Source organism: Rhagoletis zephyria, unplaced genomic scaffold (genome assembly GCF_001687245.7).
Source record: "Rhagoletis zephyria isolate East Lansing unplaced genomic scaffold, Rhagoletis_zephyria_1.1 Rzeph_scaffold_00248, whole genome shotgun sequence".
Taxonomy (NCBI): domain Eukaryota; kingdom Metazoa; phylum Arthropoda; class Insecta; order Diptera; family Tephritidae; genus Rhagoletis; species Rhagoletis zephyria.
Genome location: NW_016157332.1, coordinates 144,116 through 161,134, shown reverse-complemented (window position 1 = coordinate 161,134; position 17,019 = coordinate 144,116). Strand labels below are relative to the sequence as shown.

Sequence of the window (17,019 nt, the reverse complement as noted above, 5' to 3'; positions counted from 1 at the left end):
TTATGCGAACAAAGTTATAATACCCTTGTGCACAAGTGCGCTCGGGTATAAAAAGACTAGAAGGTGTACAGAAAATTAGTTATGCGCACAGAGAATTGTGTTATATACATACATATGTACGAATTAGGTATGTTTCGAATGTCATATTTTTCACAATCACGAATGCGAATGCGAATGTGCGAATGCGAATGCGAATGTTAGGAATAACATTGAAAAAGCTATAATCAACTTAAGTCATCGATTTTATTACTTAAAAATTTTGTAAATTATTAGAACATTGAACGAGTGCTTAACCTATACAGTGTTTTAATCTAGTAGTCAAAGTTCAAAATGGGCATATTATATTTCAAAAAAAGGAATTTTGCTGCCTTTGTTCACTTGGAACGCTGGCGGGTGGAGCGCTCAATTATTGGCGGGCAAGATCTGTCAATTTATCGTATTTTAGTTTAGTTTTCTAGCAATTGAGAGGATTTTCAGCGAGAAGAGTTCGTTTTTCTTTAAGACAGGCCCTCAATTGAGCTTTAATTTCACATTTTTTAAAGTCCCCAGATTCTACATCCGAGCCTTCGCTTTCGCTGGAGGAATCTAAAATTGTTTCTAAGCTGCTTATACGACTTTTAGCAGTACTTGTTGAAGGCCCATTAGGGATGCAAACGATGCATCGATATTTTTGAAACATCGATAATATCGGTTCAAAATTCGATGTTTGCCATCAATGTTTGCAATTTCCTAAAATCGCTAAATTTACGATACATCGATGCCAGTTTCAGCGATGTTTTAACATCGACTTTAGTGTGATTCAGACTTAAATTCAACTTACCCATTATGCTCCTAAAATTTTTTTTTCCTGGCCATGAATTTTATTACTTATTCTTTTGGGGAAAATTCAGAAATTCCGTGTATACTCTTATCTTTCGATATTAAAAATGCGTACATAATCATTAAAAAAGGACCGGGTTCCCGTTGAAATTTCAACGAATTTGGGGCTTGGAACTATAGGCTCAGCGAACTTACGACGGCATGCATTTTGATTATATTTATAGGAAGGGCAAAGGAATAGTAAATAAATACAGGGAAATGCATCCATATGTAAGTATTTTTCTAATTGAATTACAGAGAGTATGAATTGAAAAGTATTAAATTTTCCTTTCAATGTGACTACAACCTACCAAATTTCGAAACATCGGAAACCATCGATATATCGATGTTTTTCTGGCGATGTATTTTAGCATCGATGTTCATTTGTCCGATGCATCGAAACATCGATGTATCGATGTTACTCCCCAAAATTTGCATCCCTAAGGCCCATCAATGTTGCTTGATATACTACTTAACAGTTTAGCGCCGGAAGTTGAAAGCCGGTTATTGTACGCACCCTGGATAGACAGATTTACAGCCCGATTCTATGCACTTCATAAATAAAAAATTTTTTTAATTTGTGAATTTTTTATTATGTATCTAGAGTTGGAATTCTAGCACAGAAATCAAAAGCTCTTTTCTTGATAAATTATCATGATTGAAAATGCTATTTACAAGCGTTTGCAAATTGAAATTACATATGAAAATTACAAGTTTTGTATATTAAAAAATTTGTTTCTATCATTTAAATACTGCATGTGCCGGATTTACAGCCCGATTCTATGCACTTCATAAATAAAAAATTTGTATAATTTGTGAATTTTTTATTATGTATCTAGAGTTGGAATTCTAGCACAGAAATCAAAAGCTCTTTTCTTGATAAATTATCATGATTGAAAATGCTATTTACAAGCGTTTGCAAATTGAAATTACATATGAAAATTACAAGTTTTGTATATTAAAAAATTTGTTTCTATCATTTAAATACTGCATGTGCCGGTATTTTAACCTGCGACACACAAAATTTATAGCCGACATCTATGTATACCTACTCGGCTACGGCACTCAAAAACCTTTTTGCTTTTAATTTCTTATTTTATAAGTATATAAAAAACCTTGATAAGATTTCTTTACAAATAATTTATCAAGAAAACACAGAATTGTGCGGTTAGAGCCATTTCAACAATATTAGAGTGGACTCTCTACCGATGTACACATTCGCATTCGCAAAACATTCGTATCATTTGATGTCGAATGGGAATTTGTAAAATGGTGCGAATATTTGCATTCGCATTCGTTATAACGAATGCAAATATTCGCACCATCCCTGGTACGAATGTATATGCTCTGTTAGAAATCTAGTTATGTTGTATTTGGTTTTGAGTATGTACGTCAAGCGTAAAATGTGTATGTAAATCGTAAGTGCTTTGGAATTATTTGTTCAGGTTGTTGCTGGTTGCGCGCCAGCCTTAGTGGAAGCTGGGGAAAATGCGCAGACTCTGAAGAGCGCAATGAAAGATCGTGGGAGCGGCTTGTTAAGCATTCATTATTAAACTGCGCAGCTGATGGTATAAGCAAAGAAGCAAATTGTTTCCATTGACAGACATTTCTTACCTCTTCCTTGGGCTCTTCTGTTACTTTTGGCTTTTTCTCCTTTTCTTGTTTGGTAGGCGCTTTCTTTACATTTTCTTGTGGAGCTTCTTGTTTGGGCTCTGCGATTTTCTTATTTTCTTCTTCCTTCTTCTTTGCCAATTCATCAATATTCTTTTTTTCTTCGGGCTTCTTTTCATCTTTTATTTTCTTCTTGTCTTCATCAGATTTCTTCTTTTCTTCAACCTTCTTTGATTCCTCAATCTTTTCCTTCGCCTCCTCCTTCGTTTCCTTTTCTTCTTTCACCTTCTTCTCCTCTGACTTTTTCGGTTTTTCTTCTTCCTCTTTTTCTATAGCAGCTTCTTCCTCTTCCTTTATAGTTCAAAAATTTTTAATTTATGGTGTAAAGTGTAAGTGAATTTAAGAGAGTGTGTACATATTTAGGCAAAAATATTTTACTAATGTGCAAAAATATATAATTACAAACGTATATTATAGTGTGGGCGGTGAGTTTTGTAAACCAAGTCTGGTTCACAACTCACATCTTCAAAGGTATGTACATGTGCATAGTAATATTTAAAGCTTTCCCATTCTGTTAAAAAAATATGCGCATGGTGTAGAAAAAAGAAGAAACAGTAGTGCGATTCATAAAACCTCGCAAAGTGGCATTTTTGGCGCAATGTTACGAACAAAGTTGTATGAACGACCAATCGCAACTGCAGATTGCAGATGTAAAATTAAAAAAAAAAAATGCCGCGCGTTAGAGAAAAAGAAACGTTTTTACAATTATGTTTCGAATCAACCTTAACTGTTATACTTTTTCTTGAAGTATTCGAAGACAATAAAAAAACACGTGTTTCGCAACTTTGACTTTGCAATGATTGCCAGCTCAAATACTATGGCAATGTCGCAATTTTGTTGCAAGAAATTCTCCACCCAAAAGTATTCAGCTGTGTCGCAAGGTGGCAAATTTTGAAACGAATACAACATTTGCAACAACTTTGCGACGTTTCATGAATCCCACAAGTAGATATGGCATACGACTCGAATGTTCAAAACGTCACGCAGTGGGAAGCGTATAAAATGTGGCAAAAATAGAATTATTGACGGATTTAAATTTGTTTCGTGGTGAATTTGGGAATGCTTAATTCAAAAAATCAATTTGTTTTTTGATAACTTTCATACTTTCAGTGTAAATGCAGTTTGAAGTTGAAAAATTATAGCATTTACATAGGTATCTACATATACATATATAGTTCGTTCGATTTTCAAATAGAGGTTTCATATTATCTGCCTACTGAAGTGCAATAAAGTTTTTTTTAAAAGGTTACCACCTGTTAAAAAATTGTATCAAAATTATTAAATAAGTCAAATGATATAGATATTAAAATATAAAGGAACTAGATGTAGAAAGGCTGCCACTTATTTAAAAAATATTAAATTTAATTACTAGTCAAAAATGTTACAAATTTAGCAAAACAAATTTACTGACTCTTTAAAGTTAATTTAAGAGTCCAGTAATATAATAATAATGTCATCAAAACAAATCACTCATTGGTAATATATATATACATATAGTGTATATATATACATATTAACAAAACATATATATATACATATTAACAAAATAAGAATGTCGTAACCATTTCGTTTGACACAAATATTACAATATTTCATATATACACATAAATTTTGTATAATTCAATTCGACTGTACAAACAGGTGGCAACCCGCTTTAATACATTTGCAAGATAAATCCTTCTTAAACCTCTTTCATCCGACTCCCGCATGGTGATATGTACATATTTCAATTACCTAATTTCCGCAATTCAAATGAAATTTGATTTTTAAAACAAGTGGCGACTCTCCTATAGGAAGTTAGGGAGGCCTGTTCAAACCCAATTCGATTGATATCCATATTTTAAACATTTATTTAACTTTTTAAACAACTTTAATTTAATTTTTAACAGGCGACAACTCTATTCAGGCCTTTTTATTTAATACCTCATTTTTAAAATTCGAATGAATGCCGCAGGTCTGACACCATTATCAAAGAATTAAAAATTGATTTTGTGCATTTGCAAAAAATGCATTATTTAAGAAAATGCAACCATTAAAACATACTGTTTTTTCAAAAAAAAAATCTTTTTTGGGATGCAGCAGCAACCTGTGTTCGCTTTGATTTAAAAACTTTGACTCATATAGTTCTCTACTATATATGTATTTATATGGAAATAAAAAACGCCAAACAAATGATCTGATTAAAATTCTGATTAAAAAATTGGTTTACTGTAGTGGCGTCATGGCGTTGTATACATTTGTATACATTTAATATAGAAAGCTTGAACGAGTTTTGCCCGCGGGCAAACTGATGCCCACCACCTGAAAGCTTTTTTGTGGGCTTTTGGTATCGGATGGATAGTAAATATGTTGCGAAAATGATTTTAAGATAAGTGTAATTAGTAACTTTTCTCATATAAACGCCTAATTATGGTAAAGTTCTGCGCTTTATTTTATTGATTACTACAAAAACACACCCAATAATTTTGACCGGCCACGCAAATACACTGTGCGTCGCTCATACACCCTGGCTCCTTCAACAGCTTCACGTCACTCATACCGCATGGTGCTCTAGTTTTACAAGCGTTGTTGGCTTAAAAAGGTAATTTATAGGCTTCTTTGAGAAGCCTGTATACATTACTTTAAGCAAGAATTTTGTTCAGTACCTAAACTAACTGCTTAATTTTCCTCTCCTTATGAAGATGAGTTATTATAAACCATCGAGTATTTCTTTTCATAAGTCAATTCAATCGTATAATATTGCAGGGTACGATTGCGAATGACGCACTGATGCCAAGCCATTGAAGAATTCTTGGCAAATAATCCTGAAAGGAATAATTCTGATGTTAGCAAGTCAATATTCTCATTTAGTGTCATCAAAAAATTTCTTTTAGAGCCTCCCGACTCAAGCTACTATTCCATATGTATGTGAGCACACATACATTAGGGCTGTTCAGGATGTTGTGAAAATGGTCTTGGATTTGCAGGTGGAACCGTGTTCATTTTATTGTTGTAAATTTACAAAAGCAACGAATATGCAAATGCAAGAGCATATGCATAAAATCGTGAACAGCCCTTTTATTTTTTTATATCTAAATCGTACTAAATCAACTTTCAAAATTTCCCACAATGGAAACTCTGTTTGTGAGTGGGACAACACTGTATTTTACAAAAGCAACATCACTGCTAGTATAAATAAGTGCACTGGGTGCTTCAAAAATGCATGAGAGTAAAGTCGGAATCTTTATGCTCCCTCCTAGGATTGTTCTATACCGAAAAAATATATCCCTATTTTTTATTTTGAAATCAAAAAATATTTAGAGGTCGCTCAAAGCGCTCAAAGTTTTCCATGTATTTCATGTTACGAACTGAGTTTCTTTTTGTTTGATGAAACCAGAGTGGTATATTCAAAACCTTTACTTGCTTTCCCACAAATATAATCAGTTGATTGGTACAACAGTGTCCGCGAAATGTATGTTTTCTGAAGCTGGGGCAATATTTTCTGAAAACCGAAGTAGGTTGACCACCAAAAACTTTTAAAAATACTTTTATACAAACTATTTTTAATTAAAAATTTTAAGTATTTATGTGACTTGTTCATTTCCAGTATTAAATTAAGTGCGGCGAATCACACATGCACTTGTATTGAATATCCCGTACTAAAGTAAGTGCGAGTCGTCCACACTCCACTCCCGGATTAATTTCGTAACCCGGTAGTAAACGACGGCTTACAGGCTGAAAAGAGGCTGTTCATGGATTCATGAAGAGGTGACCGCTTTATGGTAGCCATTGGCCCTCCCTTTGAATATATACATCAGCAACATAAAGTTCTGAACACATTTAAAACGACGAACCACAGCTTCCAATTTGTTATCTTCATTATCTAAACGCTTTGTCGATAACAACATGATTTTTTTGAACGCGTCAGCGACATCATGAATTTGAATTAGTTTGGCATGGAAGAAGAGGACGAACCTTATCTGTCTGTGGTCCGTAGCTCGTCGTTTTCATTATGGTCGGGCTATAAGACGCACAATGTACTTGTTGAACACTCTATGGGAATTAATCGTAGCGCTTTCGATATAAACAATGATTTCAGATCGATTAAAGTGAGTTTGAAAGCTAATGCAATTAATAAGTAAAAATATTGCCATTGAGCCACAATTACTTTTTAACCATTAAAAAGGTCAAAAATAGTGCTCCTCGGAAAAGTGCCGGAATTCATCCCAAACAAAATGTAATATACTATTATGATCAAACTTATTGATTTTGGGACCAGAAACACGATGCCACTGAAAACAGAAAATTAGTTGAATTTGTCTGTACGTGCGCATGGAATGCTTCAATAGATCATGAGTTTTTTTAACGAGAGCTGATTTTTTCCTATTTTAAACAGTGAATCGTATTTCTCGTCCCAAAACCAACCAGATTAGTATAGCAGAACATTAAACAATATTTTTTTTGCTAATATGTGTACTACAATACCTTTGACCTATTTTTTTAAGATCGAAAAGTAACTGTAGTTTAATGGCAATATTTTCTCTTGAAATACAATTACTTACTTTAGCTTTCGAACCAAATTTGATTGATATCAAAATGTTGCCTCTACTGAAAGCGCCACGAATAATTTGGATAGAGTGTTCGAAACGCACACTTTGCGGCGGCTGGAGCATGACTCCTCCAATAAACAAATGGTAAAAGGGCCATATCTTGCGCCACAACTTCACCTGCCTTCCCGTTGACTTGATGTGCTCCTAAAGATCACGTGGGTCCATTGAGCTTGATACTCGAACATACCCACGCATCAAAAGGTAATCCCTACATCCTCTACCTCAAGCCCAACGCTAAACCTGGTGCCCCGCTCTCCCTTAGCTAAACAGTAAGTGAGTTATTCTACATATTGTATTTAAAACAAAAAATTCATTGTCAACAAGTTCTTTCTTTAATTTATCATTAAAACAAAAGTTACCAAAAGGCAGTCGATCAATTAATATCTTGTAATTAATTACAGCAATTTATTTGCCTATCAATTTAACGTTTATCCGTTAATCGATTAGTAAGTTTTAATTTCCATCCCTATTTGCAAGTATCACAAGAGTAAAGAAATAATTGGCAGATTAGATAACAAATACAAAAGTGTGCCAATTTTAGTCACAAACTTATACGCTATGAACCTATAAAACCACTCGGATGACAGTAAATATATAAAGAAAAGTGTATTCCATATTTAAGAGACAATGTGCTAAGGTGTTTCAAAATGCATTCGATTTTGAACTTTCAGTCTTATGGCCATCTTTCGTTCTAAACACGACTGAATATTTACTAACAGCGATTTTTACTACATTTTCATATAGTACATTCATATTTAAGTGGCGTCGCGACGTAGTAGATCCAATGTGCTAATTCAGGAACGCATAAAAGCAAGAGTGTAAAAATAAAGACTTGCAACTATCTCTCGAGTGATATGAGTGGGTTACTAACACCCTTTCACTTTCAGCTCGACTTTAAACTAAACATCATAGCTAACTGAACAAGCAGTTTTACTTCTTCTCAAAACACTAAATGCGTCGTACTTTGAATCCAACATATTTACAAGTTTGGATTTATGCTGCCAATATAAAGCCTAATCTGTTCAGGGCAAAATAAACTCCGCATTCTCAAACGAAGAGATCCTAGCTAATTTAACACATAATATAAGTGCTCCCGTGACACAACAAAACGTAGTAACTTCATTTTGTTGTATCACGTGGGACATGCACCGCAGTTATGAGCGATTTTTTACCTTTCGTTTCTCCTCTAATTCCTTTTCGATGTCTTTTTTCTTTACGTCCTTTTTAGCGACGGTGATCTTACAAGATGACTCGGCTTTGCCAGCTTCATTGATTATCACCACCTTGTAGGTGCTGGAATGCTCCTGGCGTGCTGTGCTGAATGTAAGCCTCGCATTTGTGCCATCAAATGTGGTTGTTATGTCCCTGGTATCTTTGATCAGTGTGCTGCCCTTGTACCATTCAATCTTGCACTTGCGATCACTTTGATTCAGTGTAATATGCAGTTCAAATGACTTGGTTTCTGTTACAGTCTGGTCGGTAAGCTTTCGCACAAGTTCAGGTTTAGTAGGTTTACGCTCTTCCTCGGGTATGTCCATGAGCTGTACAACTTGAGAAACCGCCTCGCCCTTTTCGTTGCTAGCAATCAATTTGTAAGAACCCTTGTCAGTCTCTTCGACTTCATTTATTTCCAATTTAACGGCAAATTCGCCTTCCTTGGTTTGTTCAACTAGGTATACGTGGCGTTTGGTTTCTTTGACAGCAGTCTCTTCTTTGTACCAAGTACATTTCGGCTCGAATTTAGATGCTACTGTGCATTCAATGACTACGGTACGCTTCTTAATGATCTTTATGATTTTCGGCTTATCCTTAATAACAGGAACAACTGCGAGATATTTCGGAAGAATGCAAATTAAAATATTTAGTAATTAGCTATGTAAAAACAAGCCCAACGGCGCTTATCATTGTCATATAAAAAGCAACTTACTTTCAATGTTTAATGTGAGATTCGCATTTAGTTCGCCCAATGTATTTTTAATGTTGCATTTGTAAAGACCTGAGTCCTCCAGTTGTGGATCGATAAGCTCTAATTTAATGTAGTACTGATCGCCCCGTTGCTCCATAAACATTTTGATCTTACTGCTTTCTTGTATGACCTCACCATTGCGATACCAAATTATATCTGGCTTTGGGTCGGCTTTGACCTTGCATTCCATAATAACGAGCTTTCCTTTATTTTCAGATACTATACGTGGTTTCTCCACAAACGTGGGACCTTCGCCTTCCGGCTCTGGTTCAGCCTCGATATTCAAGTTAAGATTCGCATTCGATTCTCCATATTCGTTTTTAACGTTACATCGGTAAGTTCCACCGTCTGCAGCTCCAGGATCCTGTATGGAAGAAAAAAGCATAAAATAAATACAAAGGACTTCGGTACTCGGTCCGATAAAGTTTGTGAATTACATTTTCAAGATTCCTTTCTTGTTACCCATCTTTCAAAACAACGTTAGAAGAAATTAAGCGTATTCTAAATAAGCCTAGCTGTAAAAACGACTAAGCATTCGGTTAAAATGCGTATGAATAGCAAGAACAAATGTAAGGACATGGGCTCTTTGAAGCCCACGATTACTGAAATAGCGGACCAACCAAATTAACTCTGACCACTGCGTTTTTTACACATATGCGTATTCAATAAGACACTCATATACGTATGTACATATGTACAGCCCGATTCACTTGAATAGGTTCACATTTTTTGCTCATGATACAATCTTATATCTGGGGGGTTACTATGTAATTAGATTCGAAACTTTAAACTACTCGAAAGTTGTATTCGATACGAATATGAACTCCTACTATCTAACACTTTCGGATCGAGTATACATATTTAGGAGCACTGAAGTAAAATCCAGGAACTAACGAATTAATATCGCTCATTTGCTGCAAGAGTGTCATAATACAAACTGAAATTACCGCCACCTCAAGCAGCAAAGGCAACGGCTTACCTAAGCAGATTATTATTTATTATTATTTATTTCTTACAGCTCTCTTGAGCCTAATTCATTACAATATATGAAGATAGACTTAACCTAGTTATTTAATATTACATTGCTTAAGCCTAATAAAATCATTTGGAATGGCATTCATACATGGCAATTACAAGTTGAAATTACGGAACAATAGTAAACGGAAGGGGGGGGTGAAATAACACAAACGGCAATAACGCAAATTTGTGTTATTTCCCATTTGAATGTGAAATAACACAAATTTGCTTTATTTCATTTCTCGTTGAGCAATAAGACCAACTTTTATACTTAACAATTTGAGTAATAAAGCAAACTAGTGCACATATGTACGTAGTCACCCAGTTACATTTGACAAAAAGTAGTACATNCAAAAGCTGCTATTTAATCGCTGGTTTTGTATGGAAAATGTTTCACATGCAAATAGATTTTAACAATTTAGAATTTTTTTGAGAAGAAATGTTAAATATTTGACATTTTCGAGAACAAATAATTTGAAATAAATCAAATCAGCTGCTATACTGATATTACCTGTGCAATGTGCCTTGGTTTAACTGTATTTTTGGAATAAACAAAGTTCTTTTTGCTTCTGTCAGTAAACTGTGTTTTTTTTTACAAATAGTATAAATAAGCAATGGGAAATAAGGCAAAATTTGTTTTATTTCCAACCTTTGTTGGAAATAAAGCAAAACTCAGATTTTGGTATTATTTCCCATTTAAAAGTGAAATAAAGCAAATTTTGTGTTATTGCCGTTTGTGTTATTTCACCCCCCCAAACGGAAAACAGAAGTACAAAAGTAATACATTACATTATATTAGGATAGTTTTACAATATTCAAACAACTTTCTTTTAAACTCATTGATGTTTTTACATTGCTTGGCAGTATTTGGTAATTCATTATAACATTTAAGATCCTTGTAGTAAAGATTACATTTATTAGATTCGCTTTTTAACATAGGTAGATTGAAGTCATTTTTCTTACGTGTATCTTTGTTGTGCACATTGCTGCCATACTTTAAGTAAATCTTTAGGTATTCTGGTAAATTATCTTCAATAATGTTTTTAACAAATTTCATCGTATAATAAAAGTTCTGTTGTTTCACATTTAGCCAACCAAGGGCTGATAACATGTCTCTAATGGGCGTGTCATATCGTTTTCGAAGAATGAATCTCATTGCTTGGTTCTGTTGTTTCTGCAATTTATAAATTTGGCTATCATTCATTATGATGAAAAATTTTGGACGATAATTGAGGAGAGGTTTTATTATTGATCCATATACCATTATTTTATATTTCCTTTTCAGTAATTTGCAAGTACGTCGCATAAAGAACATTTTTTTGCTATTTAGCTTGCGGTCAATATGATCATTGAACTGTAGCTTCTCATCAATTTTTATACCCAAGTGCGTAAGCTCTGCACCCTTTCTATTTTTTGTTGGTTTATGTTTAAATTACGAAGTTCATGCATTTCAATATTTCTTCTGGATATAATCATGTATGTATTTGGTTTCACTTACATTTATTTTAAGTTTGTTTAAACATAGCCAATTACATATTTTATTTAAGTCATCTTGTAGTTTTGAAACAATATCAGTAATATGGTCACTACTTAACATGATTAACGTGTCATCAGCGAAGAGATTAATATGACAATATTTAATACCGTTGGCAATATCATTTATGTACATATTAAATAATATAGGTGCTAGCACTGAGCCTTGAGGTAGGCCAACCACTATACTTCTTTTGTCAGATACCGACGGTCCAATCTGTGTTCTCTGGTAACGATTCATAATAAGACTTTGAAACCATTTTAGCTCAACGCCCCGTATCTCTATAGATTACTCAATTTATTTAAAAGTAACTGTTGATTTATGGTCTCAAATGCACGCTTTAAATCGAAGAAGACAGCAATTATGTATTTGTTTCTGCTCAATTCTTCTTTCCAGCGAGCTATTACTAAGTTTAGTGCGGTTTCACACGAGTGCCTTTTCCTAAAAGCAGACAGTTGTGGCATTAATATATTATTAGTTTCTAAATATTGTATTAGTTGCTTTTTAACTAGGGTTTCAAGAATTTTTTCATCACTTGGCAACGTATTAATTGGTCTCATCTCGTCGGCTCTGATTGTGTTCTTGACTTTCTCAATTGGCACAACAACAGATGTTTTCCAGTGATCAGGAACAACACCATATTTTAGACTTTCATTAATTAACTGCGTGTAAAAGTACCCTGTATATGTTATAGAGTCTTTCATTACTCCCACAGATAATAGTTTTTTTCCTCCAATTTTGTTTTTAAAACCACTGACAATTTCAAGCACTTCATCGGTTTCGATTTCTATAAATTTAAAGTTATGTGTGCAATTTGGAATCGTAAAGGATCCTCTTTTATCAGGTTTTGAGGTAATTCTATAATGAGGTAATTTCTATAATGCTGTCAATAAGATAGTTATTTAGTGATTGTGCAATATCATTTTCCGTTGTGTAAAAGGTGTTGTGAATTAACACTTTATTAATGGTGTTTATTTGCTTTGACATACTTATGCAATTTTTAGATGCTTCCACATTGATTTGCTATCTCCAATATAAACTGTTATCTTATGCTCCAAGTATTTAACCTTTACCATCCTCTTATATCTACGTTTGATTGTATTATAGTCATTCCAGGCCCCTGTTTCTAATGCTATCCTGTAACGATTATACTTTTGTTTATTAAGGTATGCTAGTTCAGTATCATACCACTTGTTCATGAGCTTAAGCCTTATTTCTTTAGTGTATGTTAGAGTGCCCATTGAATATGACAAGACATTAGTTAAAAACTTCGATTTATCATCGATGCTTAATTTCGAAAAATCCCTGTAATTGTATTGCCTCAGTTGGTGAAGAAGATTGTCACTTGTGTAATTTTCGCAAGATATAATAAATTTGTTTGCTCTCATTCTATAGATTTTTTCCAACTCGATCTTGACATATATTGTCTCATGATCGGAGATCCGATGCATATCCATTCTTTGACACGAAATATTGTTGCTATTGGTAAATAGTAAATCAATCATGGTTTCGGCCTCTTCCAATTTCCTAGTATAAAAATTAATTTTCTGAACCATTGAGAAGGACTGAAATAACTCTACCAATTTTTTACTGTAAGTTGTAGCTTTATATAGATTTATATTGAAGTCTCCAATAAATATAGTGTTATCATTTAGGCAAGTATTGTTTAAAATTTCACTGAAGTAGCTGATAAAGTCAGCATCGCTAGAATTTGGCGAGTGATATATTACCCCTATTTGTGGTTCTGGCAAAATATTTTTTTATATTTTCACTTTTATTTCAACATATTTTGATTAAAAGAAAAATACTGATAAAAATAAAATATTTCAAACAACAAAAAATATAATCCATAATCGCATGGGGCTATTGCCTGAAAATTTTAAAATGCACTTAGTGGCATTGTGCACGGCCTAGTAATCATAGTCAACTTATGTACAGTGGACTGCACCACTCCCCATACAAAAAAAGAAACTGTACTGTTTTTCCACTGGAAATATAAAATCTATTATATTTTAAGACTTCCACCAAAATATCTCGCAAAAATATTAAGATTTACGTGAGCTGGACCGATTTGAAAATACCTCCAAAAATTTAGTTTTTTATTAATAAAAAGTTTTTTTTTAAAATATTTTTTTAAAAAATTACCTCAGATGACTAAACAGTTTAAGCTTAAAAAGTTTGCATAAAAGTATTAAAAAAATGAATACGGAATCATAATAATGCGATTTTTGATGCTGTTTTTGAACTTTTTTCAAATACCGGTTTAAGAAAAACTTGAATAACTCAGCCAAAACCTTACCAATTACCAAGACTTATGAGATATCATTGGGAAGGTATTTTCTCACCCTTTTAATTAATAATTAATAAGGTCATTCAAAGTTGGAAGAGGAAGGTAAGGTAAACGCGTGTCATTCCATGTTGAATTAAGATGTGTTGGTATTTGATAAAAAAAAATTTGGGACGTAAATGAGCTTTTTTTGCAAAGAAATAAAAAGGGTGAGAAAATACCTCTGCACTGATACCTTATAAGTCTATATCGGTAAAGTTTTGGAGCAGTTATTCAAGTTTTTCTTACACGAATCTTTGAAAAAAGTAAAAAAACAGCATCAAAATCTCATTATTATGATTCCGTTGATACAATTTTTGAATATATTTATGTAGCATTTTTAAACTTAAACTGTTTTGTCATCTGGGGGGATTTTTTTCCAAAAAATCCTTTAAGAAACTATTATTATTAATATAATATTTCATAAAAATATAATTATTCATAAAAAACTCCATTTTTAAAAGTATTTTCAAACCGGTCCAGCTCACGTAAATATTAATATTTTTCCGAAATATTTTGATAGAAGTCTTAAAATATCGGCACAAAATAAATATAGCACATTGTACATAAAGGAAGTACATAACAAAATTAAAAATATATGCCTTTTTTCAAAGCTCATTTTGCCTTTTTTGCTGATTACTATAATTGTCACGATTTTTGAAAGGACGAACGTTGTTTGTTTCCCCTCCATGATCAAGAAGAGAGTATAGTGGTCTGAACCGCTATTTCGTAGTCTATAGCAGTTCAGATAATATTTCAAGTTTCCACAATTACGAATAGTTCATGCAATAAAAATATTAAATTTTTTTAACATTTTTCGCATATTTTGGCACCGCGTTCTTAAATATGCTAGCGAAATTACGCACTGTTTAGCACTCATAATTTTTTCAGCGTTCGTCCTATTCACAGCACCTAAACTTAATGGAAAATATTTAGAATTGGATTTTCTGCAAAGTTTGCGTGTCAGACAATCTATGTAATGATTTGCATTTGTTTTTTCCGGCGATTAAAGTGGTAAGCAGAGAGATGTCCTTCATTTTTCAAAGTGACTCTGGAATTGTCTTCCGGACAATCCATACTAAAAGTGTTATATAGAGAATTAAAATGAATGGTATGCTTTTGTTGCTTCAATATAATCCTTTCCTTGTATTAAAGCCACTGTACGTATTCAAGTGAATCAAAATAATAAGCATAAATTTCTCCATTTTTACCACTTTTCTTTGAAATTGATCATTCCTCAATATGAAATCAAAAAGAAACTTTTCCGATGCCCAAAAATCCAGATATAAGCTCTGATCTGAGGAAAAAATGTGTACATATTCAAGTGAACCGGGCTGTATATAAAAAAGTGAGTTATTTATAGGAGAATATGACGGAGGGATGGAATTGAAATAAAGCAAGTATTCAGAGATTTGGGTAAAATGTCTCCAATACCAAAAGGATAATCGGAAGTTTAATCATCCGACGAATTATTTGCGATTATATCAATTGAGAAATTCATTTTTGATCGAGTTATAGGTTAATATGTATGTACAATCTCGGAAGTCACTTAATAATAATAATAATAATAATAATAATAATAATATATGTAATGTACAATCTCGGAAGTCACTTAGGGCCGTTTTTGCAGTGACGAGTTAACTCTCATCCGGAAGTTAACTTTAGGTTTTCAATACAAAAATTTAAATTTAACTGCCAAATTTCAGTTAATCACCCACTGTGAAAACGGCACTTAATTTAGTTTATTACTAAATCAGGGGTCAATTAGCCGGGTGATACTGTATTAATTTTGAGTTTGAAGCTTACCTTTATCTCTAAAGTTAATTCGAATGTGTCCTCCGCAATCACAGCCGACTTTATTTTGATCTTTTTACTTTCACTGACCAGTTGGGTACCTCTATACCAACTAACAGTGGGCTCAGGTTTCGCTTTGCATCTGCATTTCATTGTTATTAGTGTGCCAGAATCGTTTGGAATTATGCGAGGTTTCTCGATGAATGATGGCGCAAATCCGTTGGCGTCGTTCGCACCTGTTGTATTTTATTTTATTTTTTGCAGTGAATAATATATTCAATTAGAAGTTTTGTTTTCTTTAGATGTGATGCAGTTACATATGTATATATGTAAATACATTTATGTATGTATATACAGGTATCTAACTACATACCCAGCCAGCAAGAAAACGTACATTTTACGAACATTATGTTTTACGAGGGATTCTCGTATCGCCAAATAGTTACAGAAAAGCTCGTAAACGATAAAACAAAAAAAAATATAATAGAAAGAGGCTTGTAGTAATTTGTCAGCACAAGAAAAAATTTTAGTTTTGTTGACAATTTTTCTTCAATCACAACATTTTATAAGTAGTTTGTTAAATATTCAATTTAAGAAAATTATTAAGTATGTGATTTATTGGCAGACTGGTGCAAACGCCAAGGACGATCTACCACTTTCTTTTATAATTAAACTTCTTGTAAGTAGCTACTACATATGTAATTCAAAAATACAAATTAATTTAAGGAGTTTTGCAACTCTTTCACAGGCTGCGCGGAGTAACACTAAAGGATTTAAACGTTTAATTCCCCTATCTCGTAAGTTTATAGTTATTTATTTTTTTAATTTGCTAGTTTATTAGGTCTTTGCAGTTATTGAACTTAATGTTTTATTGATAATATGGCTTCTCAATTAAAAAGGCGTGCGAAATCCGAAGCCTTANTCCGTACGAGCGTCAATAAATGATTCATTAAAAAAAAATTATTACAGATGAGGTAGCAAAACTTTTCTCGTGGAAGGGAACTGGTACCAAAAGCAGCACTATTGGTTTGGCAACGACTGCGGCAATAGNCAACGCAAAATCAATAAATGGGTAAATTAGAAATGGTTACAAAAATGGAATTTATGAGGAGAGCAAAACGCGCTGTTAAAAAACTAACGCAGTTAAAATGTCAACATGCTTGGAAATATTCAAAATTCAATTAATCCTTGTAGCATGTTTATCTCAAACTAACGGGTTGTCTGATGTATTTATACCACATTAACTTACTATCCGGTATAAAAA

At 33.2% G+C, this 17,019-nt stretch overlaps 1 protein-coding gene and 1 long non-coding RNA gene across 21 annotated transcripts in view; one reads left to right on the top strand and one right to left on the bottom strand.

Annotated features, from left to right (window-relative positions):
- bt (projectin protein bent) overlaps window positions 1-17,019 on the bottom strand; it is a 276,654-nt gene that overhangs the window by 181,498 nt on the left and 78,137 nt on the right. For 18 of the 20 annotated variants that reach the window (XM_017609687.1, XM_017609704.1, XM_017609702.1 and 15 more), the window contains 4 exons: window positions 15,768-15,991; window positions 9,046-9,448; window positions 8,291-8,943; window positions 2,473-2,820 (listed from right to left, as the gene is read on the bottom strand). In XM_017609687.1, the coding sequence (XP_017465176.1) occupies window positions 2,473-2,820; window positions 8,291-8,943; window positions 9,046-9,448; window positions 15,768-15,991 (1,628 nt within the window). The remainder of the gene's footprint in view (window positions 1-2,472; window positions 2,821-8,290; window positions 8,944-9,045; window positions 9,449-15,767; window positions 15,992-17,019) is intronic. The other 2 variants (XM_017609698.1, XM_017609700.1) reach the window with 1 other exon arrangement.
- Window positions 16,406-16,774, top strand: LOC108358397 (uncharacterized). Its single transcript, XR_001846767.1, has 3 exons — window positions 16,406-16,434; window positions 16,504-16,552; window positions 16,725-16,774. It is a non-coding gene; the product is annotated as an uncharacterized LOC108358397 (long non-coding RNA).